The 26,762-nt window shown below is 43.7% G+C and overlaps 1 protein-coding gene across 1 annotated transcript; it reads right to left on the bottom strand.

Annotated features, from left to right (window-relative positions):
• Nucleotides 1-8,797: 8,797 nt before the first annotated feature.
• Nucleotides 8,798-26,435, bottom strand: LOC133627106 (inositol monophosphatase 2-like). Its single transcript, XM_062010300.1, is given in 9 exon segments — nucleotides 8,798-8,913; nucleotides 9,494-9,648; nucleotides 9,831-9,986; nucleotides 13,365-13,417; nucleotides 14,254-14,299; nucleotides 15,643-15,747; nucleotides 19,601-19,734; nucleotides 25,886-26,203; nucleotides 26,397-26,435. Coding segments are annotated over 9 exon segments (1,122 nt in total).
• Nucleotides 26,436-26,762: the final 327 nt, after the last annotated feature.

The raw sequence follows: 26,762 nt of genomic DNA, 5'->3' as shown, positions 1-26,762 counted from the left end.
GTTAACAGTGTCGAGGAGTGGTTAAGGGAGAATGGACATGGATCCCGGGGTATAATGTTAGGCCCGACGGGGCAAGGCAATCTGAGTTCTAGTTATATGAATTTAATGCACAATCAAGACCAGAGTCAGAGCCATGGTTAAAGCAGTTGCTGTCACGTAGTCAGTGCAGACAGCAGGCCTCTTTCTGCTCCTTCAGGGTCAGGCTGTTTTCAGCTAACGAGCTAACAGCTCAAGGTCGGGCTGTTTTCAGCTAACAAGCTAACAGCTCAAGGTCGGGCTGTTTTCAGCTAACAAGCTAACAGCTCAAGGTCGGGCTGTTTTCAGCTATCGAGCTAACAGCTCAAGGTGGAAAACAACTTCGGAGAAAAACAAGATGGGAAAATGTGAGGGAGCTTGCTTATGGCAGAAACCGCAAGTAGGATGAACATGAGAATGTAATCTATTAGCTGCTGTTGCTGAGCTAGCTTTGAAGCTGCTGTGTATATAAGTTAGAGCCTGCTCTCAATAAAGAGAAGATTTCTGCTATCACTCACATTGAGTAGGACTGATTTCTTCCCACCCAGCTGAGAATCGGACCCTGGGTTGATCGCCGCATGAAGTAGGCTTGGAGCTGGTTGTTCAGGCTTCGAGCCTGGGTTTTTCAGGCTTTGAGCCTGGGTGTTTCAGACTTAGAGTCTGGTTTCAGACTTAGAGTCTGGTTTCAGGCTTCGAGCCTGGTTTCAGGCTTTGAGCCTGGGTTTTTCAGGCTTCGAGCCTGGTTTCCGGCTTTGAGCCTGGGTTTCAGGCTTTGAGCCTGGTTTCAGGCTTCGAGCCTGGGTTTTTCAGACTTAGAGTCTGGGTTGCAGACTTTGAGTCTGGTTTTTCAGGCCAAGAGCCGAAAACTTCGCGGCACATGGCGCCCGAACAGGGACCTCACTGGGTGTTACCGGGTAAGGAGCCTGCCTGCGGGGAGCTGAGACTTGAAAACCCAGAGGCAGAGGCAGTGGTCGGAGGAAGCCTGCCGGACCCCAAGCAGAGGTTGCTGTACCCGGGGGAGTGACTACAGGTTGCGGTGAGACGAGGAGCCGGCACCATGGATAAGGAGGCAGCACTCTCACTTTTACATCGCTTTTTAGAAAAGCCGGGGGTGGACTTTTAACTGACCGATTTGTCTGGTCTACTTGTACACGGTAATTGTAAAGGCTTTTGTAAGGACTCTGAGAAATATTTTGATGAGAAGGAGTGGAGAGCATATGGGACTTTTCTTTGGGACTTGGTTATAGACGAAGATAAGACTGCTCGGAAACTGATAAAACCGTGGAGAGAAGTAATTAAGTGTTTGAAAAAGTGTAAGTTGGAAAAGGATTTGGCCGCTGCTGTAACTCAGCGGCTTGATGTGCCTGAGACTGCAGCCGAGCCAACAGCTGGACGGTTTGGTATCGGGACTAATTATGTCTCACCTCCGTTTTCTGGTTGTCCTGGTTTAGGCCCATCAGGGAACAAAGATCAGGATTAGCCTCAAGTACGGAAGAGGCTGAGAATTGCTCAAGGGCAGGGAGAGCTTAATTGCTGCTTAAGGTTCAGGACAAAACAGACCAGGCTACTTGGTTTGGGGAAGAAAACAGAAAATAATTTAATGCAACATCAACTAAAACATACCCACAAAAACCCAAAACATAACCAAAACGAAACAACACAGAGGAATACGTCAATGAAGAGTCCAACCAGCCTTTTTAAGAACACCTTCCCGCCACACCTCCCCTCTTCCTGGGCTCAGAGCCCTGATCCCGGGGTTTTTACCTTGCCCCCCCCGAACGGTTCGGGGGAGCAGGCAGTGGGGGTCTCAGTTAGCCTGTTCCCGATAGCTTCTGCCGTTTGTCCCTCCTCAGGACGGGTGAACCCCACACCAGTCCTCCCTGCAAGTCCGTGGGGTAACTCACACACATGGCAGCCCTGCACGGGCTGCTCCGACGTGCACCCATTCCAAAGGCTGCGGCTCGTCTCTGCCTCTCGTGTGGGGCTGCTCTACGGCGTGCAGGCTCTCCAACATGGCCTGGGCCATGGCCGTCTCCCCACACAGTCCCTCGCCCGTCCGGGCTCACTCACATGGAGCTGCTGGAGCCAGTCCTGCCACGGATCTCCAAGGGTTGCAGGGGCACCGCTGCATTCTCGCCACGGCTTGCAGAAGGGTCTCCAGTCTACTGCTTCTCCTTCCTTCCTCCTTCTCTGGCTGAAGAGTCCACGTGGTCGCCTCCATCTTGTATCCCTCTTCCACCTCCTGACTCGCATTCCAAATTCCCGTCCCCTAAATAGTGATCGCAGAGGCGCCAGATTGGCCCAGGCGGGCCAGAGGTGGATGTGAACCCAGGAGCCGGGGGAGAGTCCGCAAACTCTTTACCGGGTCTTCACTGCAACCCGCTCCCCGTTACTAAGCCAAAAGCTGCTCCTTGCTAAACCAGAACACTGGTGAGCGGGGAGAAATTGGAAACCTTCTCTGGGAAGCCACTATTAGTGGTGATAAGGACAATAGTAAGATCAGTAAAGATCTAGGTCTCGTTTGGAGACACGTGCTAAATACTTTAAAAGAAATGCAAGCAGAGCAGCGAATGGCCATGGCTGCAGCCCAGGCGTTGACCCTTGCACCGAGACTGAAGGAGACAGACAAGGGAGCGGACAGGTTCCTGCAGGAAGTATTAAAGAAACTGGAGCGACAAGAGACCATGGAAGCACAGCCTGTCGCCACTGGAGGCCAGCCCGGTGCGCGGCCTGTACCGCTGTGACACAGCCCGGTGCGCGGCCTGTACCGCTGTGACACAGCCCGGTGCGCAGCCTGTACCGCTGTGACACAGCCCGGTGCGCAGCCTGTACCGCTATGACACAGCCCGGTGCGCGGCCTGTACCGCTGTGACACAGCCCGGTGCTGCAGCCTGTACCACTGTGACACAGCCCGGTGCCGCAGCCTGTACCGCTGTGACACAGCCCGGTGCGCGGCCTGTACCGCTGTGACACAGCCCGGTGCCGCAGCCTGTACCGCTGTGACACAGCCCGGTGCCGCAGTCTGTACCACTGTGACACAGCCCGGTGCGCGGCCTGTACCGCTGTAACACAGCCCGGTGCGCGGCCTGTACCGCTGTGACACAGCCCGGTGCGCAGCCTGTACCGCTGTGACACAGCCCGGTGCCGCAGCCTGTACCGCTGTGACACAGCCCGGTGCGCGGCCTGTACCGCTGTGACACAGCCCTGTGCCGCAGCCTGTACCGCTGTGACACAGCCCGGTGCGCGGCCTGTACCGCTGTGACACAGCCCGGTGCCGCAGCCTGTACCGCTGTGACACAGCCCGGTGCCGCAGCCTGTACCGCTGTGACACAGCCCGGTGCGCGGCCTGTACCGCTGTGACACAGCCCGGTGCCGCAGCCTGTACCGCTGTGACACAGCCCGGTGCCGCAGCCTGTACCGCTGTGACACAGCCCGGTGCCGCGGCCTGTACCGCTGTGACACAGCCCGGTGCCGCGGCCTGTACCGCTGTGACACAGCCTGGTGCCGCAGCCTGTACCGCTGTGACACAGCCCGGTGCCGCAGCCTGTACCGCTGTGACACAGCCCGGTGCCGCCCGGCGCTGAGTGGGGCGTGCTGAGAAAAAAAAGAAAAAAAAGAGTTCTTCTCTACACAGGAGTTTTTACAAAGTCAGAGAGGCGAAGGGGCTTCGGAGCAGAGCCCCCGCGGGAGAGCTGCTTCCCATTCGAGCCCAGCCAGCCGAGTTACCCCTGGGACGACTCGCAGGGCAATGCCGAGCGGGCGGAGTCGGGCCGGGGTGCGGCGCAGGATGATCAGAGGAGAGTGGGGGAGCACGACCCCGTGTTAGACTGGGCACCATCGGGCACGCGGGGGGAGACAAAGAAAACACAGGAGAGAGTAATAGCGGCTGCGCCGCCGGCGCCGGCACGGAGTGAGCCAGACCCCCCCGCCCCTTCCATCCGCAGCCGCCGCCGCGCAGCCGCTTCCCGCGCCCGGTCGGTGTCTCCGGTGCACCCCCACACACATCGCACCGACACGGCCGGCCCCGGCCCTCACGGACCGCTGGGCTCGTCCTTTCCATCCTCAGTCCCTTGCCTCAACGAGTGTAAAAACTGTTGGTCGTGACGTTATGCCTTTTGCTGTAAATGTGATAATGAATAGTGGTTTTCTTACAGTGGAAACTTTCTGAGGTGTTTTAGGTGTCAGGAACAGAACATTTTGGCATTGAGAAGCTAAAAGGTGGTTTGTGTTTTAGACTCAGTGGTGAAGGATTTTTTTTTATCAGAAGTAAAAAAAAAAAAGGATTTTGTCACACTGTTGATGCTTCAAATGATTGTGGTAAATGGTTTTAGGCAATTTCAGCAACCCAAGCAAAACATGTGGCTTACACTGGCCAAAGCAATCACTCAGTCTACAATATGTTTATCAATGGCCACTCCAGATAATCCTTTTTCTACCTGTTTGGTGGGAGTTCCATCAGATGTGGCACAATGGCCTGTACCAAATGCATTAAAAACAAATCCCTTCGTTAAGGGTAATGGCAAAGTTGACAGCTGGGATTTGATCATTTCACGGTTGCCAATAATGACAACAGAGCCACAGGAGTTAGAATTATTGGGATCTATAAAGATGGATTTTTGTGTTATGTTTAATTTTACCAGCAATACCAAAACATTTGGGACAGAATGTGGATCCCATCCTGGGCGTGTATAAGAGCACAACATCTTGCTGCAATTATACTTCACCAAAAAGACCCAGGTCTAGTCTTGTGCCTGTACAGTTACCAAAGGGAATGTTTCTGATCTGTGGGGACCAGGCATGGCCTGGGATACCCTCGAGATTACAAAGGGAACCACGCAGTTTGGGACAACTGACGATCTTGATGCCTAATCACACAATGATTTAGAAACATCATTGTCCAAAACAATTTGTGCATGCATTTACTGACAAATGTGATGACCGTGTTACCTTTGGTCTCCCTCAGCAATAATAGCAACTAGTGTATTTGCTCCAGGTGTAAGAGTATCTGCTTTATTAACTCAGCTATGCAAATTAGGATGCTGGCTTAGCAAACAAAGTAACCAAACCTCAATGACATTAGAAGGCTTGATTAGTGATGTAAGTAGTATTAGACATGCACTTGTGTATCATTGTATGCATGATATCCTCATTGCTCAGGAGGAGGCATTTACTGTAGATCAAGAGAGAGATCTAGAAACCATGTTATTTAGGGAAACTAACTTTGTTTGTTCCTCGACAGCAGGACTGGTTAAAAATTACCAAGTTACAGAAAACAAGAAACACCCACAACTTAAAAGGAGATTGTGATGGTAAAGTACAATTGTGGTCCATTACGGCGAATGTATTTGCTTCAGCATTTGTACCTGGGCTGGCTGCAGCCCAGGCCTTACGGCCGTTAGAAAAGCTAGTGTGTTGGTCGGAGCAGCAAGCTAATGCTACTACTGATGTTATTGAAAAATTGTTAGCAGACCAGAAAAGCCTTACACATGCCTGATTGCAAGATCGTGCAGCTATTGATTTTTTGCTATTGGCACAAGGGCACGGATGCCAAGACTTTGAAGGCATGTGTTGTTTTAATCTTTCTGATCATAGTGAATCTATTCACAAAGCTTTGGCATATTTAAAGGCTCACGCTAAGAATATTACGGTGGGTTATAACCCTTTTGATACTTGGCTTCAATCAGCTTTTGGGGGTTGTCACCTTGGTTGACTGTGTTAATCAAAGAAGGGTTAAGATGGATTTTGGTTATTTTGCTTTTGCTTGCAATGTTTAGAATAGTATATAGTTGTGTTATGAAGGCAGTACACACATTGACTGACTGTGTCTTGATCGTGCAAAAACAAAACGGGGGATTTGTGGAGGAGTGGTTAAGGGAGCATGGACATGGATCCCGGGGTATAATGTTAGACCTGTTGGGGCAAGGCAATCTGAGTTCTAGTTATATGAATTTAATGCACAATCAAGACCAGAGTCAGAGCCATGGTTAAAGCAGTTGCTGTCATGTAGACAGCAGGCCGCTTTCTGCTCCTTCAAGGTCGGGCTGTTTTCAGCTATCGAGCTAACAGCTCAAGGTCAGGCTGTTTTCAGCTATCGAGCTAACAGCCCAAGGTGGAAAACAACTACGGGGGAAAAACAAGATGGGAAAATGTGAGGGAGCTGGCTTATGGCAGAAACCGCAAGTAGGATGAACATGAGAATGTAATCTATTAGCTGCTGTTGCTGAGCTAGCTTTGAAGCTGCTGTGTATATAAGTTAGAGCCTGCTCTCAATAAGAGAAGAGGATTTCTGCTATCACTCACATTGAGTAGGACTGATTTCTTCCCACCCAGCTGAGAATCGGACCCTGGGTTGATCACCGCATGAAGTAGGCTTGGAGCTGGTTGTTCAGGCTTTGAGCCTGGTTTCAGGCTTCGAGCCTGGGTGTTTCAGACTTAGAGTCTGGGTGTTTCAGACTTTGAGCCTGGGTTTTTCAGACTTAGAGTCTGGGTTGCAGACTTCGAGTCTGGTTTTTCAGGCCAAGAGCCGAAAACTTTGCGGCACTTAGTTGTATTTAAACATTCTTCACACAGTCAATACTTCATATTTCTTGTGAAAAAAGCATCACACAGAATTTTATGTTATCGTCAGTAAAAAACGTTTTTCATTGCAAGAAATATATGTAAGATTATTTAAAAAAATATTTAGTTTGTATGTTCTAAGCAGATATTTCAACATGTTTACAAAGTCTACACATGCACTGTATAAAGTTAAAAACTTTTAACCAACTTACTTTTTTACTCATTCCTCTATTTAATTTGCATTCTTGCAAAAATTAAGTACCCTTTAACTATTTTTTTAAATAAGAATATAGAAGTCATTTAATCTCAACTGCTTTTCTGGACACACTTGTATATTCCATGTGCTCATAACTTAACAATTAATATGAACAGAAATGATCAACTGGGAATTAACACCAATGCTAGATACGAGGATGGACAGCAACTGTGTATTTAGGAAATGTATGTAACTGATTTTACACATTTCTCTAATCAAAAAGTGTGATTACGACTTTGTGAGAAAGGGCATGTGATTTACAACTTTTTTTCAAGTATATCTCATATTTTTAATAACTTGCCTGTAATTTGCCAAATCCTGCTGTTCTGCTCCAAGTTTCTCCAAAATCAACAGCTCCTTGATACTGTGCTCTATTCTGTTGGCCTACTATTGCGTGTTGTAATTAATATTGTGAACAACTCAGTGGAGTTGATATTCCTGGTTTTAACTACAATTACTCTATGGTAGTAAGAGTTCAAAGGTTTAAATATCTTACAGAGGCCTGTAGGACAGTATGGTTTATCCCAATGCAGAGGGATGAAGGGAAACAAGAACTACCTGGACAGTTTGTAAAATCATGACACGTTTTTCATGATCAGCTCTGTTATTTGCCATTTGGACAGCCCCCACCAAAACCACCTAAACAACCTATGCTCTTTACCTGAAAATAACTTCAAATATTAGCTTTCTTCTAAGCATTCTCTACATTGCTGTGAGCATCCAAGACACCGATATGTATATGTATACATGCATATACGTGTATAGGTGTGTATCTATACACACACACATACACACAGATATACATGGATGTACGTAAGTGTTGACTGACAGCTGTTTGAACATGATCCAGCAGTATGCCCAGGTGGCCAAGAAGGCTAATGGCACCTTGGCCTGTATCAGAAATAGTGTGGTCAGCAGGACCAGGGCAGTGATTGTCCCCTTGTACTCAGCACTGGTGAGGCTGCACCTCAACTACTGTGTTCAGCTCTGGGCCCCTCACTACAAGAAGGACATGGAGGTGCTGGAGTGTGTCCAGAGGCTGGCAATGAAGCTGGTGAAGCGTCTGGAGTACAAGTCTTATGAGGAGAGGCTGAAGGAGCTCGGGATGTTTAGCCTGGAGTAAACGCGTCTCAGGAGACATGATCACTCTCTACAACTACCTGAAAGGAAGTGGTAGTGAAGTCTGGGGGTTGGTCTCTTCTCCCAAGTAATGAGTGATAGGACAAGAGGAAAAGGCCTCAAGTTGCACCAGGGAAGGTTTAGATTGGATATTAGGAGAACCTTCTTCACTGACAGGCTAGTTAAACAACAGAACAGGTTGCCCAGGGAGGTGGTGGAGTTCCCATTCTTGGAGATATTTAAAAGATGTGTAGATGAGGGACGTGGTTTAGTGATGGGCTTGTCAGTGTGAAGTTAGTGGTTGGACTCCATGATCTTAAAAGACCTTTCCAACCAAAATGATTCTATGATATACATATATATGGATATATAGCTATGACAGTTAGGAAACAATAACGTCACTTTTATTGCGTTCTTAAGTATCACAGAACAAGGGTATTATAGGCACACATTCTCAACTACTTGTCCTTACTACAGTCCTAAAGCTCGTTTACCTGAGATCTGCATCTGTAAAAATAAAGTTCCATTTTTAGCTGCATGTTACAAAAGACTAAATATCAGCCCCACAGATATGAAATGATAACTTCATTTTGAGACTAATTTACTACAAGTAAAATATGCTATCTTATAAAAAAGATACTGCTGAAAGAGATACATATTCAAAAGGAAACAAGATTCTTAGAGGTTTAAAAATCTCCCTATGCCTTTCCACATAGTAATAAATTTATTAAAAATATTTGACACAGACAATCTCCACAGAAAGCATCCTGCTGAAATCACGTACCATTTAAGCCACCCATCTTGCAAAGGTTAACATAGTTTAGGAGAGTAGACTCCATAGCTAAGTATTTAGTTTTCATCATCCCGTCTGTAGTGAATGGTTTGTAATTCCTGAGCTGTGAACACAGCCATCTCTCTGGTGCCCGCAGCAATCACTCGGCAGGACATCAGATCCAGCGGTCCCCCTGAGAACAAGGGGATTCATGAGAACTGTCTTACATTATGTAAAAAGGCAATGTGTTCTGAAATAGAAACCATGTTGTCATTCAGGAGGTTCAGAAACACTGAAACAATTTCATACGTGGCTCTTTTTGGGGTGGGAAGGACAATCTTATTCAGCAACTCCTATCTGGAGTCACCAGTAAACAATTACTGTGAGATGTGTACTGTCTAAATGAGTAAAATAATAACCTGGAATCATCCTTTCTCAGGAGGATGTCTCCCCAAATCTGTTTGGAATCTGAATGCATCTACCATTCTCCTGGGCTAGTTCTTCACTGTAAATCTGATACTTTAAAGGAATTATTCAGTCATCAAAATAGAGTTTGACTCAGAAGATCTTGATGTGATGAAACCCTGGGCTGGAATTCCATCACTGTGTCATGAATAATCAGCCAGACTCTAGTGGAGAGTACAGACATTTCTACAGGATGCTGCTAGAAATGAGGTAGAGCCATAGGAAGACTGTATTGAGTTAACACAAGTTGCCCCAAAATAGCCACTCGGTCACCCAAAAGTCAACAGAGACAATGATATTTGACTCACCTGAAGTGTCTATCACGGTGCCACCTGCCTCTCTAATAATGACAGTGGCTGCTGCCAAGTCCCAGCAGTGTAACCCAAACTGGTAATAGGCGTCTGCAGCACCGGACGCCAAATGGCACAGGGCCAGGGTTGAGCTCCCGATCACACGGACCCCAAACCCCACGAGAAGGACACATGGTAATGGAAAGCAGAAAGGGCCTTTGATTTCAACCTATGTGTCAAGATTGCAAAACATGCCACATACTTGTCTGGGTTTTGCTTTCAGGGGGCGGGAGGGAGTGCTTTTAATGACTTTTGGTCACTAATGTGAGACATATATGGTAAAATATCTTACCCGTGTGCTTGGGCCTTGAGCAATCTCTCAATGTTTCCAAGGAACAATTTCAAAGTCGCAGGGTCACGTTTTGGACCAATTTCTGTTAAAATTAAGGCCTTCGAGATATCTGCAATGTAGGCAGTTGCTTCCAGTAATTCAACAGCTTCCAGGCAGATTCTAGAAATTTGTTTTTAAACACAACACTAATGGACTTTTCACAATAAAACAGTTTTCATGCCCAAATTTTATACCTCTAACTCTTTCATAGGATAAGTGACAGCTTTGCATAAAAATTCAAGCAAGACCAGATTTCTCATACCAAACAGTCTGATCTAAACAGATATTTTTAAAACCAGAACAGAAAGATTAAAAAGAAGTATGCCTTCTTACATTCCTTCTCTTTATACACACCATTTGATTTCATTGACCGGTCAGCTTTTGGCAAATGTACTAACATTAGCGGTCAACTAAAAATAAACGGGGGACCCAGCATAATAAAATAAACGAGGGATTAGCAATGATTTTAATCTAATTATATTTGAAAACAGGATTTCATGAATAGGGAACTTCAATGAAATTTGTTAATAAATTATTTGGGAATACAGTAAGAGCAAAGGAAACTTTCTACCTAAACCACCAGTCATTCAGTAATAGCTCCTCCTCATTCTGACATTTCAGAGACTGACGACACCTTATGACTGAGAAGAACCCTTACCTATTACAAATGAAAGCAGTATCTTAATTAATAAATACTAATATGAGTGTTATTTCTGTATTGCATTCAGCAAGGGCAATTCTGCCCCACAGCAGATGAGGATGTCAGCCTTGTGTACAGTCAAAGGAAAGACCCACAGTGACTTGCAAGGTGTTGAAGTCGTCCACCTCTGAGATCTGCATACTGCTAGTCTATAACAAGCGTATGCCAATGTAGATGGAGATGGTTCATCAAATGCCAAGTGTCTCTGCTTCTGTTGTGCCAGCTGAACTTGGAGGCATTAAAGGCATGACAAAACTCAAAGGTTTAGCCGTTCATTACTTAGTAACTAGGCTGTGTCCAAGTGTCAGCTGTCACCTCTACTGTGGGTTAAAGGCGAGGCATTCATTCCGCTAGAGAACGGCTGCCTGCTTATTACAGCTAATTGCCTAAGTTGAAAATTCTTAGCAGAAGTAGCAAGGGGGTTTTCAAACTCAAATTAGGCTGGAGACATCATTTAATTAAACAGGCTAACAATGAATTCAGTATTGCAGAAGTAGAGTATGGATTCTAGCAATGCGGTAAACGGTTGGTGAGCAACAGGTACGTCATTAGATTGAAAGATACAAGATATCACAAAGCATAACTGTAGGAACACAGATTTAACAATCACTTTTTAAATTATCGAATTCAAATACAGTAACACCCATCCAGGCACGCTGCAGGGTATTCATTGTTTAGCCATCAGTGAAAACTCTGGATGGTGAAAGCAATTTGCCTCAGATAATTTTGCATAACAGGCCCAAGTTATAATTACAGAATATCTAAAGCATGCCTCATTGCTGAAATGCACCAAGCATTCATACCACACCAGTCACAGTTAGGTCATGACTAAGTTGTTCTTCTGAGTTCTAAAATGAATTTCTAACAGATAAGTGGCTCTCTTCAGTTTTCATAAAGGCTATAGGTAGAAATTAGTTGAAGAGACTAAGAGGGAGGTCTCTTTAGGAAAATGAGCTGGCTGATCAAGTATCAGTGAGGTTTCACGAATTCAGGGTACAGGAGAAAATTTACAGGCTACTCCTTACATTAGTACAGGCCAGAAAAATAAGGAGGCTTGGTAGAAGAGATTTAATGGTGATACGGATAGATTTATGAGGAAAAGAACAATTCTGTTGACCACAGAAGCACATACAAGGCCTGACCTGAACCTAAGCATGAGAAGAAACACCATTCAAGATCAAAGGGAAGATGGATCCTTCATTTAGGTGCATCCTGATGCCTGGACTCCCATACCAGACCTCTACAAAATTTGGCATTGACAAAGAACAGTGTTTGCCTGGACTGTGATTTCAAATGATTACATGTGAATAATAAATGTATAGCGCAGATCAATGTTATCCAACAGTCACATTTCCTAGAAACAAAAGGCATGAAGTAACGTGACAGCCTAGACCTCCAACACATCATGCATTGCTGAAGGCTGCTTGACTTCCAGTGGTGGGCATAGGGAAACACACCCTCTCTTCCAGGGCTGGTTTATTTCACTGAAGCCACAGTCCTCACAGAAGAAGAGCAACTGTGATTTTATATACTTAAAACATCAAAAGAAGTGAGACTAAAGAAGATCCATCTTCACTAGTGAAACTGGCCACCACCAAATTATGTCTCTCAAAACAAAGGCAAATTTCAAAGCACTTGCAAGGGCAGAAGGTCCACTTCCTTGCTTTGTTCTAGATTTGGATGTCCAGAGAAAGGAAGACAAAGCGGCACGTGCCAAAACTGTTCCTTGCCCATCTGGAAACCAGAACTCTGACTGCAAAAAGGAGTGAGGCCATTTCAAAAGTGGCTCAGCCAGCCCAAATGGGAGCACATGTTTTTAGTCTCTGCCAGCACGGGCTTTTGTGGAACATGAGATATTCAAGCACTGAAAAAAAAGGTGTTATATAATCAAGGATTAAAATCTTAGGGGTCATTGACATTACAACTCTCCAAACAGGGAGATCCAGCTCATAATTAATCCAGGTGAATAGTTAAACTTCCCAAATTTCAGGGAAGTTTTGAGGGTCTGCTTGAGGCACTACAACAAGTCTGTATGTTCAATTGCTTGAATTTACTGTGTTTCAAATTCACGATATCTGGTCTTGGGATAAATTTTTTATCACCTCCTGTGTACAACGATGTACATTTTTGGCACATGTCTGCTTCTGTCTGTTCTCATCTGCATTTTGATTGATTAAAAGAAAACTTCACTACATACATGTGATTATTGTTATCTGTTATCCTTAGGCAAACAGATAGATCTGTAACATGGTTTACCAATAAAATAATTCCATGAAAATGTTGATGAAGTATTGCTAGCTATTTGCATATTGAAACATACCGCACACAAAAGCAAGCTGTTAAAGAACCCCTAATGAAGCACTCATCCTTTAGTTTACAGTTAGCATGTGTGCCTACAGACATAACACACTTCACAGCCGACACAGTACTCTGAATTTGATTCACCATTCCCATTGCATCTGGCAAGGGGTTTTTTTGAGGAAGACACTATTAATAGACTCTTTCCCTGAAGACATTTGCAGGAATTTCTTCAGTACCATTCAAGGCTTACATTCAGGTCAGTTCCCCTGTGTGTACTTTGGCTCCTTTTCAGCTTAATACTTTTTTCTGCTTTTCCCGTTTGTTTACTGAGGGAGATTTAACATCATTCTTTATTTTTGTTTCAGCTTTGTTCAGTTTACATAACCCAAATTATGCAGCATCAAAATCATGATGGTGTTCTAGAAAACATAAATATTAGAGAAAGCTGTCTGGTAATAATATGTAGTATTTAAAAGGATCTTTGGGAATGAACAAACTTCAGAAAAGCATGGAAGTGTTTCTCTGCAGATTCCATGTTTGAAAAGTCTAACTAGAGAAGTACAGAACATTGTGCTGTTTAAACCAGTAACAGGCACTAGCGCACCTGAAAACTATGTTGTTATTGCATGGAACTCTTGGTGGCTTCACTTACAGCTATACATGTATTTGAGATCATGCAATTAGTCTGAAAAAGGTACATTCCTTTGAATAGCTCCTTCTTCTGTATATATCAAACTGTAAGCTGACAACATACAGAGAAAAGGCAGTAGCGTGATCGGGTATAGCTAGGAGACTGAAAATGGCACATATGAAGGCTGGATACTTAACACACCCCCACCCCCCCGCCAATAATCAAGCTCTCGTGGGAAATACACTTATTCTCCATGTTAAGAAAACCATAAAGGTAGATTAAATTAACTAGGCCCATAAGTTCAGAGAGGTCTTAACAGAAATCAGTTCTGAATTGCCTCATAGCAGCAGTTAGCCTTCACAGATACCGCTTGTAGGAAAGAAGCAATAATGCTAATATAAGAACACTGGGAGATGTGTTTCAATTACAAATAGGCAACACTATTATTTAACTCACCACGGTTTTGTCTTACAAAACCTTGCCCACGTCAGTACTCTCTTTTTTCCCCACATAAATCCTATAATAATATTTATAATAATTTGTAAGAATTATCTTTCAATTGCCAGTTTGCACAAGTAGGTTTTGCAGGACTATCATTTTAGACTAGTAGAGTATGACCACATGAATTAAAAAAGGGTGGAAAAACCTGAGTAGTGGCTAGCTTCTTTCTAAAAGTATTTTATTGAAAGTTCCCATGTGATTTTGAGGGTTCTACCCACATCTCAGACACTCATCTCAAAGAACATACTTCATACCTCTTTGTTAACAGCAAATCCAATGCTCACTGCCACTGTCGGAAATCTGTGAAAAATAAGAAAAGACCCATCACTAATGAAAAATCTCTTGACTTACTCGTTATGCAACTCCCTCAGGCAAAAAAAACCCCACATAGAGCTCTGTGGTTTTACTTGTGTCAAAATGCTCCTGGCATTGTACTATTTCTCCTTTGTTGTCCTCTTTGTCAGTGTCGTTAAAACTGAATTTACTATTGGAGAAGGCAAGAAATAAGCACAGGAAGATACCAGGCTTTTTACACGAAACGCGTTGTATATTTTAGTGATCTTTTTGCCTTAGTGTAATTGAATTACCCAGTATAAAATCATCACTGTTGTTATAACAAGTCATCACTTTAAAGAGCACAATCTGTTCAAGTTCAAGCATCAGAGATAGCAATCCAGCTGCACAGATACCTTGCTGCTGACATCAACGTAAGGAGAAACCAGTTCCTCTACCCTCTCTTTCATCAGTCACCATCATGTATTTAATTTGCTCCTTTTGACTAAAGTATAATTATTACACTTTAAACAATGAAAGGAATTCGTTTCTTAAAAACAAGTTTTAAAAAGAGTTGTGAAGGCAAGGCTCAGGAAATATTGCTAGTAAGAGAAAATGTCACTTGAAGAAAAGCACATGACATCCCTCCACCTCCCCTTGAATTCTAGGGAATTGCACCAACAAGTTATTTTGTTCTCATTTAATGAAAACTGCAGTTATGTTACATCACAAAGTACAAGGCAGAACATATTTTAAGCAGAAGTATTACAAGCAGTCATTCATTTACAACTTCTAGGACTTAAATGATGAATTAAAGGTTTTGCACTTCTGTGAGAACGAGCCCTAGATTTACTTTTGCAGAGCAGTATTCTGTAAGTCTAAAAACAGTATCTATGTACAACTTTGTTTTTTCTACTTTACACATGTGCAAAGGTTGTACTTCTTAGGAAAACTGAAGCACTTGTATTTGAAAGGGAGAAAACGTCACCACTACAAGGAATAGGTAACAACCACATAAGGCGTTAGGCCAAATGTCATCATAGCACAGCCTTGTTCCTCCAGTTCAGCTCAAGCCTCTGCATGTTCATGTGCGGTTATATATAAACAAGCTGTGAGTCAAGAGCTGTGGGCCATTAAGCAATCAGCAGAAACTTTAGCTTACCTTTAGATAACAGTCTAGAGCTCTCCCCAGCACAAACACACACTCCCTCAGATACACTAAGGGAGCTACAAAAAGATAAAGGCATGACACCTACTTACAAGACAACGGAATAAATCTACCGTGGTAAAACATTTTCAAGAAGAAGAGAGGCTTTGTGAGAAGCTACATTTTGCTCTTTTATGTACTTCCCAGTTCACTGTCCACTTACCTGTGCACGAAGTTGCACGTTCCATCAACAGGATCAATAATCCAGGTCGGACTGTCAGTGAGGACACATTTTGAACCAGTAGCAGTGGACTCTTCTGCAATAAACCTGCATTTGGTGTGGAGTAAAACAAGTGTGGTTTAGAGATGTGACGTGAAAAGACAAATTCCATCTTTCTCTTTTTGAAGAGATACTTAATTTTTAATATCTGTATATTTTAATTAATTTTTATATATATATCTATATGTATAAACGTACATACTGCTTTTTCTTCTAGGAATAAGGAGCTTTCACAGAAACTTTGAAGGAGAGTTCTCAAATTCATAGCACACTATTTTGCATGGTAAAAAGGGACTCCATTTATGTTTCCCAAAATATAAAAAAGTCATGAAAATGAATACAACAATGGATCTAAACTGGCACCCCTGGAACTTTAGAAGGAGTTTTTTAATGCAGAATGTCATTTTATGGGTTAGGACTGTCTATTGCAGTAAGTAATATAAACTGCAAACTGTAGCTGCTTCTCTTCTGCAGCCAAATTCAGTCATTAGGAAATAACACACTCTTAGAAAATCCACAATCTCACTCCTACTTGAATTTTTTACAGTAGACTGACTCGAGAAATGAGGTTTACAAAGCTAAACTTTCTTTTTCCCGTGACCTAGAGAAAATCAACAAGTTATTGGTTTTTTGTTGTTTGGATGCAGAAGGCACAAATTGAAATCTGAGCTCATCTTCTGTTCTGTTGTTCTGTCCAAATTTCTTTCAGTAGATATCCTTTTCCTTCAGTAGATACCCTCCTTTTTCCCTGGGAAATGAACATCCAGTTCTGGTACACTTCCTGCTGACCTTAATTATCCCTGCTCTCCCATGAACTGCTCAGGGCCTGTTTCTTTAAGTGCTGTGCAGCTGTCACTCTCAACGATCTGAATTAAGTGCTGCATGTACAGAAGGTGCAGAATCAGACTGCTAGCACTCAATCTTGCTTTTGGTTTCTCATTCAAATAGCTGGTAGTGGTATTCAGAATCTCCTCCAAACAGTTGAAGATGAAAAAACTCCTCTTGATGACACAAAGAGAAAAAAAAAAACCCAATAAAATAAAATAGCTGCTTGCCCAGGGCTAGAGTAGCAGCTATTTTTTCTTGTGCTCTCAACAAGTGCTGCATGATGCCACATAGCACTTGCAATTGTGAGCTTAAAATGTTCCGCAGACAACACAGGAGGAGACTTTGTGAACTTTCCAAATGCTTTCCCTGAGTAAAAAAAGTACTATTTTGATGGCATTATAGGCCCCTAGTTGGTATGAAGAGGGAAGAAGGAAATGTTTACTAGGATTTTCATCTCTATTAAAGCTGAAGGAAAAGTCTTGGTGTGGAACTGAGAAATGAGAAAGACTAGAACAAGCGTTTGGAATTCTTTCAAACGTAACATTTTGCAGACTGTTTGCTGTAAATATTTCATTATTTTGTCATGGTGCTGTATAATTTTGACAAATGATACAAATTTTTTACAAATCTTGTAATTAGCATATAAACACTTGGCTTGAAATACTGGAGACAAAATGTTATGAACAGCTTGAGAAGCAGGAGGTATAGCCATGTTATCACAGTAGTTAATTTGACAGCCTATGAGCTCTCCTTAAATCTGGATTAAAGTTTTCTCCCACTGAAAATGAGTCCAGTGATTTTAGCCAACTCTCATCATACATCTGTTCTTACCATGGTGCCACTCTGAAACTCATTGTTGGAACAGCAGGGAAACCTGTAGCATAGTAAGTGCTGAAACCTGCAGCAAGAGTGTCATCCAGTAGAATGCAGGAGGTTCAAGCCAGGGCTGTCCCCTCACCTATCCCCGTAGGGAGGCCTGAGAGCAGAAGGCCAGGAAGCTAGTGCTGGATGTCACTCTCTATAATGACTGTGTCGTGGTTGTAATGTCTACAGGATTAAGGCCACAATTAAAACTGAAGATGACAACTTGTGTAACAATACAGCCTTTCAGGCTGTGCCTATCCACAATTCAAAGATCTATCGGAAAAATCCCCTTTTGAAAAAACTCACTTGAAGGACGTCAGAGTACCAAAGGGTGGTGAGAGATGAAAACTTGGATGAAGTGTGAATGAGGATGATACATATCACTGAACCAAGTGGAGAGAAGAAGAATGAAACGTGGGACAGAATTCTCTTTTTCACATGTTTTCCTAATACTTCTCTTTACTTCTGGGTACACTTCCAATATCTCAAGACTCATCACTGTCACAGTGCAAATGGCACAGATTCTCATGAGAACCCTTTTAAATTTTTAATGTATTGTAATTTTTTTTTACTTTTTAATGTTCCTCTTAAGGTACATTTGTTGATTCAGAGAACATAAGAATCAAGAGAGAAAAAGTAGCAGAATGCTTCCAATAGCAAGATTAAGTAACAGACTAAACAAAGTGTGTACGATCTTTTGAAGTTTTTCTTTTACTTGAATTTAAACCTTGATTGCTACTGTGGACTCCTCACTGCAAATGTTTTAATCTAGTCTAGTTAAATCTAGTTTAATGAATTGTTTAACATAAATGCATTTACTGTCTGAACAAACTCTAACCAAACCCAATAACCAACATCAGCAAAATACTGAAGAAATAGCAATTCCTTCATTTGCCTATAAAGTCAGAAGCTAACTGTACAGAGTTAATAAAGTCAGGGATTCTTCACTTTCTAGGTCTTACATTGACCTTAAAACTTTTGTTCCCATTCTGAGTTCACTTAAGCACTTCTGATGAATCTTATTTTATGTGTATGTTTTATGTTCTCTGGCAGACTGTTCAAGGCAAAAAAACCCCACAACACAGGAGTGGAGATGAGAAAGGAGCACAGGCAGCAACAGTCGAAGGAATATTACACAAATAATAGGCTCGTAAAGCCTGGCACTCTCTTGAGAATGGTGGCCAAGAACCACACATTGTGCTGCACAGTACTGCTTCAGGATGTGATCACACACAACACGTATTTAGAAAGCCATATTTAGTATACAATGTTTTTTCTGTTCCTTCTTATGGTGGGGTGTTGGGTTTCTTTTTCCTAGCAGCATTGTCGATAACCAGATTAGTAGCTGAGCCCTCCAGATTTTCATCTTTGTTGATTTCTGCACAGTGCTGGAGTGTAAGGCTCATCTCTGTCAGAGATGCACACAGTTAGAAAGAAGTCATACAGCATTTAAAGGATACACAGGCTCTGCACTGGCTCTGCAGGAAGATTCATTTTATCCATGTAGACTGAAGTCAAATGTTTGATGCAGACCCTCTGCATCAAACCAAACCCAGACAACTCATAGAATCTCTCTCTATTCTGCACAGGTGCTAGGAATGGTTATTTTTCAAATTGACCATAATAATTCAAGAGAAGCCAATAATTTGATCTCTTTTTAAAACCTTGGGTTGACACCCCATATACTAATTTATAATCTCTTCATGTACATGCATCAAATGATGACGATAAACAACTCTGCTCCTCACTCATTTTAGGATTCCATACAACACAGGGTGGATGTGATTAAATACGGTACTTGTCCTGATTTGGCAAATGCTTACCTATCATGGCAAAAGAAAGCAGAAGAAAGGTCTGTAGGACAGGACATTTGCTATCATTAATTTCAACTATATTTTAATAGATACCCTTGGAAGAATTCTTATACACTAGAGGATGGATCAGTGGAGATCCACATGGAACCTTTGTACATGATACCCCTAGAGGGGAAACACGACTATTCAATATATATCTTAAGAAACATAAAGATAATAAAATATAAAGTACTACGTATAGGGAAGTAATACTTCTTAAACAAAGGAGTCCTGTGAAAATGTCCAACAGCAATAGGTTAATATACATGAGAAATAGATACTTTTAAAATTCCCTTGAAGTGCCAGTCAGATATTTAGCTCTTAAAGGAAAAAAAAATCATTTCATAGGCACTCACCTGTGGGAAGGAAATTTCTCTTTCAGAACAGAAATAATTCAACTTTCCACAAAATGATCAGTTTCTGTTACAAGATCTGCAGCAGATGTCTTTGTGGACACTTGTTTTTCCTCTGTTAGAGCTTTCCTAATAATCTGAAACAGAAGTTCACAGACCATAGTTGTTGGCCATTCATCCAGTGCACACTAAAATAATATATTTACTGAAAAATTATACCTAATCCTGAAAAAACAACTGTAAGCCTAATTCTACCAGAGTGTGTTCTCATTCTTCTGACTTTTTAAAAAAGTCCTTCTGAGCTAATGAGTAGTCTTTGGAAACACACCATTTTGAATCATTCTGTGAGAACCACTCTTGACAGTTCAGAAAGGGACTGAGGAACGGAACGCAACTAAGAGAATAAAAGGATGATGGCAGTTGTAGTCAATTAGGAAATTACAAAAAATACATGTAAGATAAGAAAGAGCCTTAACACTCAGGAATTTTTCATGGAAACTCCCTCTGCTTCTTTTCTTTTCTTTAATTTACAGGGTCAATACCCCACTGCTCTCTTACTTTAAAAGACATGCAATAAGGCAAACCCCACTTGTTTATTTTATCTCAAGTATATGGGTTTTTGGAACTTCAAGAGCTGACCACCCACTAATTCCCAAAGAATTTCTATGTCTTTAATAAAACAAAAAACTTAAGACTTTTCCCTAGGTATGGAACCAGTGATCTAACCCTGGACTCTTCTAGAAAAGTCTTTCACATGTTTTTTAAGGATTTAGCTGTTATAAACTCAGAACTAAACCACATCAACTGCAAATGCACATATGGGAAAACAGTTAAAAGCTTTCTTCTAGTTTTCCCATCTTATTTCTGGTTTTTTTCTGTTCTTTCATTAAAATAAGAAGGCAGGATGCAAATGGAGCTGACTTATTTTTATAACCAGTGAAAACGATAAACTATTTGAAATTAGGAAAACAAAAAAAACTCCCAAACATTAAACACCTCTTATTTGTACAGAATTATATTAACTAAAACTGGCAGCAACAAGACCAATATTCCAAGTCCCTTCCAAAACTTTCAAATATTTCAATTGTTTAACTAATTTTCCACTATCCACTACTATTCAAATATCAAAGTAGTTTTAAAGTGTTGAGAAATGCTTGATGACCAAAGAAAACAGTTGTGCTGCATGGGAAGGGGAACCAGCAACTCCCAAATTTCAGTCTCGCCTCTTGGTTTTCATAGTAGAAAATACTGTGTTTGAAGAGTGTGCTGATTGTTCTGCCAAATAATGGATATGGCCAACTGTTGCTTTAGTACAGAAGGTGTCTAATGAAGGTATTCAAAACACTAGTTATGCCTATTTACTGAGCTTGTGAAGGCAGGTTAAAACTTTTCAGCTTGATGTCTTGCAGAGCTTCACTATTGTATATAAAAATATTAACTACACTTACTTCTTTTACTCCCCTCAATGCCCTCCATGGTTTTCTTGAAGGTTTTGCTGTAGGAGCATAAAAGCACAACTCTAGGAATGCCCTCGAGCTCCTCTTCAGTACAAAGTAAAATTCAAAACAATACAGCCATCTTGGTTGTGTATTCTAAAAAAATGCTACTCTGTTACAATTTAATTCTTCTTTACTTTTATACTGCCTGTACACAAGTAAATGCCCTGCTTAGAACTGGGCTCAGAACTCTGCATAGTGAAATAGATGAGGAATACGCTCCTTTTAATAGAGAAGATTTCAACAACTTCTTAGCAGTGCCATGGTTTTGACTTCTACTCAGTTTTAATATAAGATTAAGGAGATTTTTGTAGCCATTTAAATCAGTATGTGCTCAACGAGGGAGTGAGATCACACCTGAGCCTTGCTGCAAAAACAAGAGAGGTGCAAGCTCTCTGCTGTGGTTGTTCTCTGCAGTCAGTTGCTCTTCACCCTGTGATCCAGCACTTGATCTCTCCCTTTTTAACACAATCCTTTGCACCTCTCAGCACTGAATTTATTATTTTTCATTTCTGACCCTTTCTCCAATTGCTCCTGACCATTTTTAACTCTGTTTCTCTGTTGATCTGCACGTGCCAGCCTGAAGCTCCAGTCACTTTGGAGGTGGGACTTATGCAAGGGTGTGACTGATCAGAAGCAGTGTCTGATGGCCTTCTCACCTCTCTTCCTCTGCAGACCTGTGCTGAGGGGCTGTGACACACATTACCCAGTCCTACGATGTGCTGCTTCTCCCTGCCTCTTGTGTAACTGATGTGTCAAGGGAAGAGCAGAAGAAGGGAAGTCACAATGCTATGCTGAGGTCATCAGCTACATATGGGCACCATCTGCATCAGCTCACCTGTGGTGGTGCCATGGGATGGATTCATCCCTGATAATTCTCTGCATTCTAGGAAGGGTCTGACAAAAGGGACTCATATGCATTTGCATCAGCTTGTATAGGTATGCAATCCAAGCTAGTGTCCCCCACAAAGACCATATTCCCTGCATCACTGGGGAAACAGCTTTATTCTTCACAAATTCATCAAATAGCTCAGAGTAGTCCAGAATTCAGCTTATGTTGGATAATCCCTAAAAATCATCTACCTACAGAGTATTACAGCCCGGGGCCTCAGACTACTCCAACAACATCACTCAGCTCCTTTCCTTGCAGAAGCCTTACAACAAGGTTTGAAGACACCTACTGCAATTGCCTGGTCTTCCCAGCTGGGCGTGAAGCTCCAGAAAAGCTTCTCTCTTTCTAACAGACAATAGGTAAGTGAAAGATCTACAGGTGAAGAACTACAGGTTGATGAAATGAAAACTGCTGATTGTTCCTTATCACTATTGTACAACAAAACTGGCAACCAAGATGCTGTATTTTGTCTGTAAATGTCTTTTATACTCTATTATAGGTTGTATCTAGACTGGAAATTTTACAACAATTTCTAAGCAGCTGGTTTTTGGGAGTGTGGTTATTTACAGCAGAGCCACTTAACACTTATCCCATGCTGCCTTCCCTCTAACAAAGAATTGCCTAGATCTTATCCTAATACCCTGTCTGGGAGCATTTGGTGGGGGGGGTGTTATGCAAAGTGATGGGCATTTACATCAAGCAGTACATGCACGAAGACCACATCACAGAGCAAGAGCGAAGTTGTCCTTCTCCCTTCTTCATTTCCCACGGAGCAGGGGACAGTGCAGTCATGGTCCTGGACTTCTCCTTTCCTAACACCTTTGTGAAACTAATTCACACAAAGGAGAATGAAGAGGACAGAGGGAAAAGACGCCTTCTCCCCCAGTACCTGCCAGGACAGCCACCTCCAGTGAGGTCCTTGTGGTAAGTATTTTATCTCACCTTATCCTGGGAATTCCAAGTTGGTTTTACTTGCCTGCAACATTGTCCTGAAATATTTGCCCAAACACATAATTAAACATCTAGATAAAAAGGATAACTATCTGCAAACAATTTAGGAAATATCAATCCAGTTTGTTAAAAAAAACTGTCTGTGTTCCATAGACAACAGCCTAACAATATCCCTTGGGTGCAAATATGGGGGAAAAAGACTTTGGCTTTTTAGAATCAGCGGATATGCCTTTTTTTTCAGTGGGATTCTGTGAGGTCTCTTATGCCTCACAAAAATATCCTCTGAAAAAAAGAGTCAAAAAGTACTTAGTGTGGACTGAATGTGACGGCTTCCAGTCTGAGTTTCTTACCTTTTTTTCACCCATATGTACATCACTCATTTTGGTGAAGTTTCTCTGACTGTAATCTCAGAGAACTCTGCAAATATTACTCAGTGCTCTCAACAGCATCAAGGATGCTGTTTTTTTTTAAGCAAAAAGTCATATTAAACCAACAAGCACAGTCTCATGAATACAGCAAGCAGAGCATACTCATAGAAGACCTTGCAGAAGAATGGTTTGAAAAAGTGCAATTACATGTGGCCTCACAGAGCAGGTTTTGCATCATTTTAATGCAGGTCAATTACCAAGGTTACAAAACCATGGCCACTCTCATTATGAAAAAGCCATACGTATTAAATGAGAGTCTGTGATCATTCATAAAAATAATGAAACTAAGTAAGAGGATGGGCAAGAATGTCACAGTTTTAACCTGGGAATAGAAGTTATTCCAGCAACACAACTTTTGACAAATATTCAAGCAATCACTTCTTTAATGGCCTTTGAAGTTTAGAAGAAACTATACCAAAGCATAGATGTCGATCTATTGGAACGAAGATACATTTTACTCCAACTCATGAAATATAAACCAAACAGTCACGTTTGGGGACAAAAGGGGACACCAGGAAATTGTATTACCGTCTACATTTCCCTAAAAATTCAAAATCTTGACCTGCATGCCTTTCTTTAGGTTGGCCCCTGCACCAAGTCTCTTTTAGAAACTTTCTAATGATTCCAAGCCTTCCTAACCTGCCATGGTCCTGAAAAATGGAGGGCCTTAAAAGCAAGGCTAAAGTGGTGACATTTCAAGCAGGCATGGAAACAGGAGGCAGATCTGGGGAGAAAGAGTGCAAGCAGACTTCTAGCAATGGAGGCAAAAGTGGAGAGCTCTGAGGGGTGGGAAGAGAAGCAGAAGAACAAGATGAACATGACCAGCGGAATCGACTATTTTTGGTGACCCATTTGATCAGTCAATTTTCAACAAAAATCCAGTCCTATCAAACCTATATCACACTGCATTTTGTGTTCTTGTCTCTAGACTCTTTTGGGGACAGCTAGAAGTGGATTGACACTTAAATAAAAGATACAGCCCTATTTGCACCTTTTCCTCCACAAGAATCTCTGATGGTTTTTGGAACTAAAAACATACCTTAACATTACAAAGTTAATAAAGACCCGACACAGTTCCAAAGTCCTACTTAAACAATATCTTTGACTGGTTTAAATTTGGGCTGCCGATGAATTGGGCATTTCCTGCCAGTTGCACTGTAGCGATGGCAAATTGTGAGCTAAAAAGATACCAGGATGAATTTTCTGGCATGTTTATCTCTTCCAGGAAGAGGTACTCAGCTGTGGTCTTCTAGGCAATTTAAATGTCTGGAGATGGTTATGGCTGTGAGCAAGTCATGAGTTTCTCCTGTGAAATGGCTGGCAGAATGAGTATGCTGGAGACACTGCTGTTTGGAGAGCCTGTGAGAGCATGACCTGTCATCCCAATTTGGATTACCCACTTATTCCCTTGTATTACTAAAACAAGTCTCCTCTCCTCTGGCATTCTGTTCCATCTTTGTGTGTGTCTTTCTACTAAGGAGAAAATACATTTAATAACACACATTAAGGAAAAGTTACAGGTCCTAAACTCAAGATAGAAAAGGGAGGCTCTTAAATCATAGTGTACAGATACAACGTGAGTTTCAAAATAGAGCAGATGGAAGCAGAAGAGAAATACATGTTGCTGAGGTTTGTGTTTTACTCAGTTTCTCATCTGAACAATCTGCTGATCCCATTTCTTGGCTCTGGTAGAGTTGGTGCAATTTTTGCTGCTGCGCACAGTGCGGCCAGGATGTCTCCTGAGATGACCAACCTTCTGCTGTGTCAAAACACGGATCTTAACTAAGCTAACGGAGATCTTTGCAAGGCCACTGCCGATTTATCCCCAGCAAGTGAAATTCAGTTACTCTGAAGACACCGGTATGTAAAAGAAGAAGAAAAAGCCTCCCTGACACGGGCATTTTTTCTCTGCACGAGCTGCTCAAAACTAAATGCTGGTCCTGGAACGTGCACATACACAACATTCTGGATAAAGGCACCACAGCGTAAAGCTTCAGTTATACACAAATTCAACCTTAACATCACCACACACTTCAAAACGTGACAGTAATAGAATAAACGCTCGGTGTACATTTGAAAAAGTTACTAAAACCACCTTCACGCTGACAGTTCTTTCCACCGTATTATTGAAGTGAAATCAGAATACTTCCAGTTACAAAATAAACCAGCCTTCACTTGAAGGGGCTCCTCGTCCTTAGCTGGACGTGACCCCCGCGGCCGAAGGGGGCGGCCGAAGGGGGTGGCCGAAGGGGACGGCCGGGGTCTCCGGCAGCGGGGGCCTGGCCCGCTTGCCACCTACCCGCCAGCTCTGCCCCACCAGCCTAATGCCCACACGGCGCTTCCTCAAACCGCCCGCCTCTAGCACAATTCTTTCTTTCATTTCGAAGCGCAGCCGGTACGGCCGCCTGGGAGAAGGATGCTCCAGCCGCAGGGCAGCCTGCTCCGCACCCCCAGCCTCTCCGCGCCCCTGTCCCGCCGCCGGGCAGCGCTCCGCGGCGCGGGCGGGGAGCGATCCTCTCACCTGTCCGGCGCGGAGCGCCAGCTGCACCGCCGCCTCCGCGCACTCCTTCCAGGGGTCCCCGCCGCCGGCCACCGCCCCCACCTCCTCCTCCTCCTCCTCGCACGGCTTCCTAGCGGCGGCGACTCCGCTGTCCGGGCCGGGGCAGGGGGCCGCGGAGGGCCCGGCTCCTCGCCGAGGAGCGGCCGCGGAGGAGGGCGGCCGGCCCACGCACCGCCGCCCGCTCGCCCGCCCGCCCGGTGCGCCGCAGCCGCCGCTGTCACTCCGCGCCGTGGCGCCTCCCCGCTGGGGGGAGCGGGCCGGAGGGAGGCGGCCCGGCGGCTGCCGCCATCAATGGGAAAGGCGGGGCTACAACGCGGCGCCTGCCTGCTGGGCGCTGACTGGAGCTGAGCCCCGGGGCCGGAGAAGGGCCGGGAGAGGCGGGGAGGGGGCCTCCGAGAGGAGCGCCGAGGCCGCGCCGAGCCGCCGAGGGCAGGATGTGGCGGAGAGGCCGCCGGCCCGGCCTGCCCCGCACCGCCGCCATCAGCACTGTCGCCGCCACCGCCACCGCCATTGCCGTGGCCCAGCCGCCCCTCGCCCGACATGGCACAGCGGCCGTTACCGCCGGCCAGGCTGGGCTCCCCAGTCTGGGGCTGGGGCTGAGGCGTTAGTTTCCTCCGAGATAACGAGCCCCTCTTCCCGCAAGCCCGAGCGCCCCTCGGGGGTACCAGCGCCCCGTGGCTCCTGTGAGCCGGGCCCGGAAGGCCCGGGGCCCGCTGGTGTGCCGGGGCGAAGGGCGGTCCCAGGGAACGGCAGGCCGGGCGCCAGCGTTATCGCCGCTCGGAGGGAAGACCTGGCGGCTGGCATCGCCCATCGCGAGAATGAAGGGGAAAGGTGGGAA

Source organism: Colius striatus, chromosome 17 (assembly GCF_028858725.1).
Source record: "Colius striatus isolate bColStr4 chromosome 17, bColStr4.1.hap1, whole genome shotgun sequence".
Classification (NCBI taxonomy): domain Eukaryota; kingdom Metazoa; phylum Chordata; class Aves; order Coliiformes; family Coliidae; genus Colius; species Colius striatus.
The sequence above is the reverse complement of the archived record's forward strand: the minus strand, read 5'-3'. Positions and strand labels throughout refer to the sequence as shown.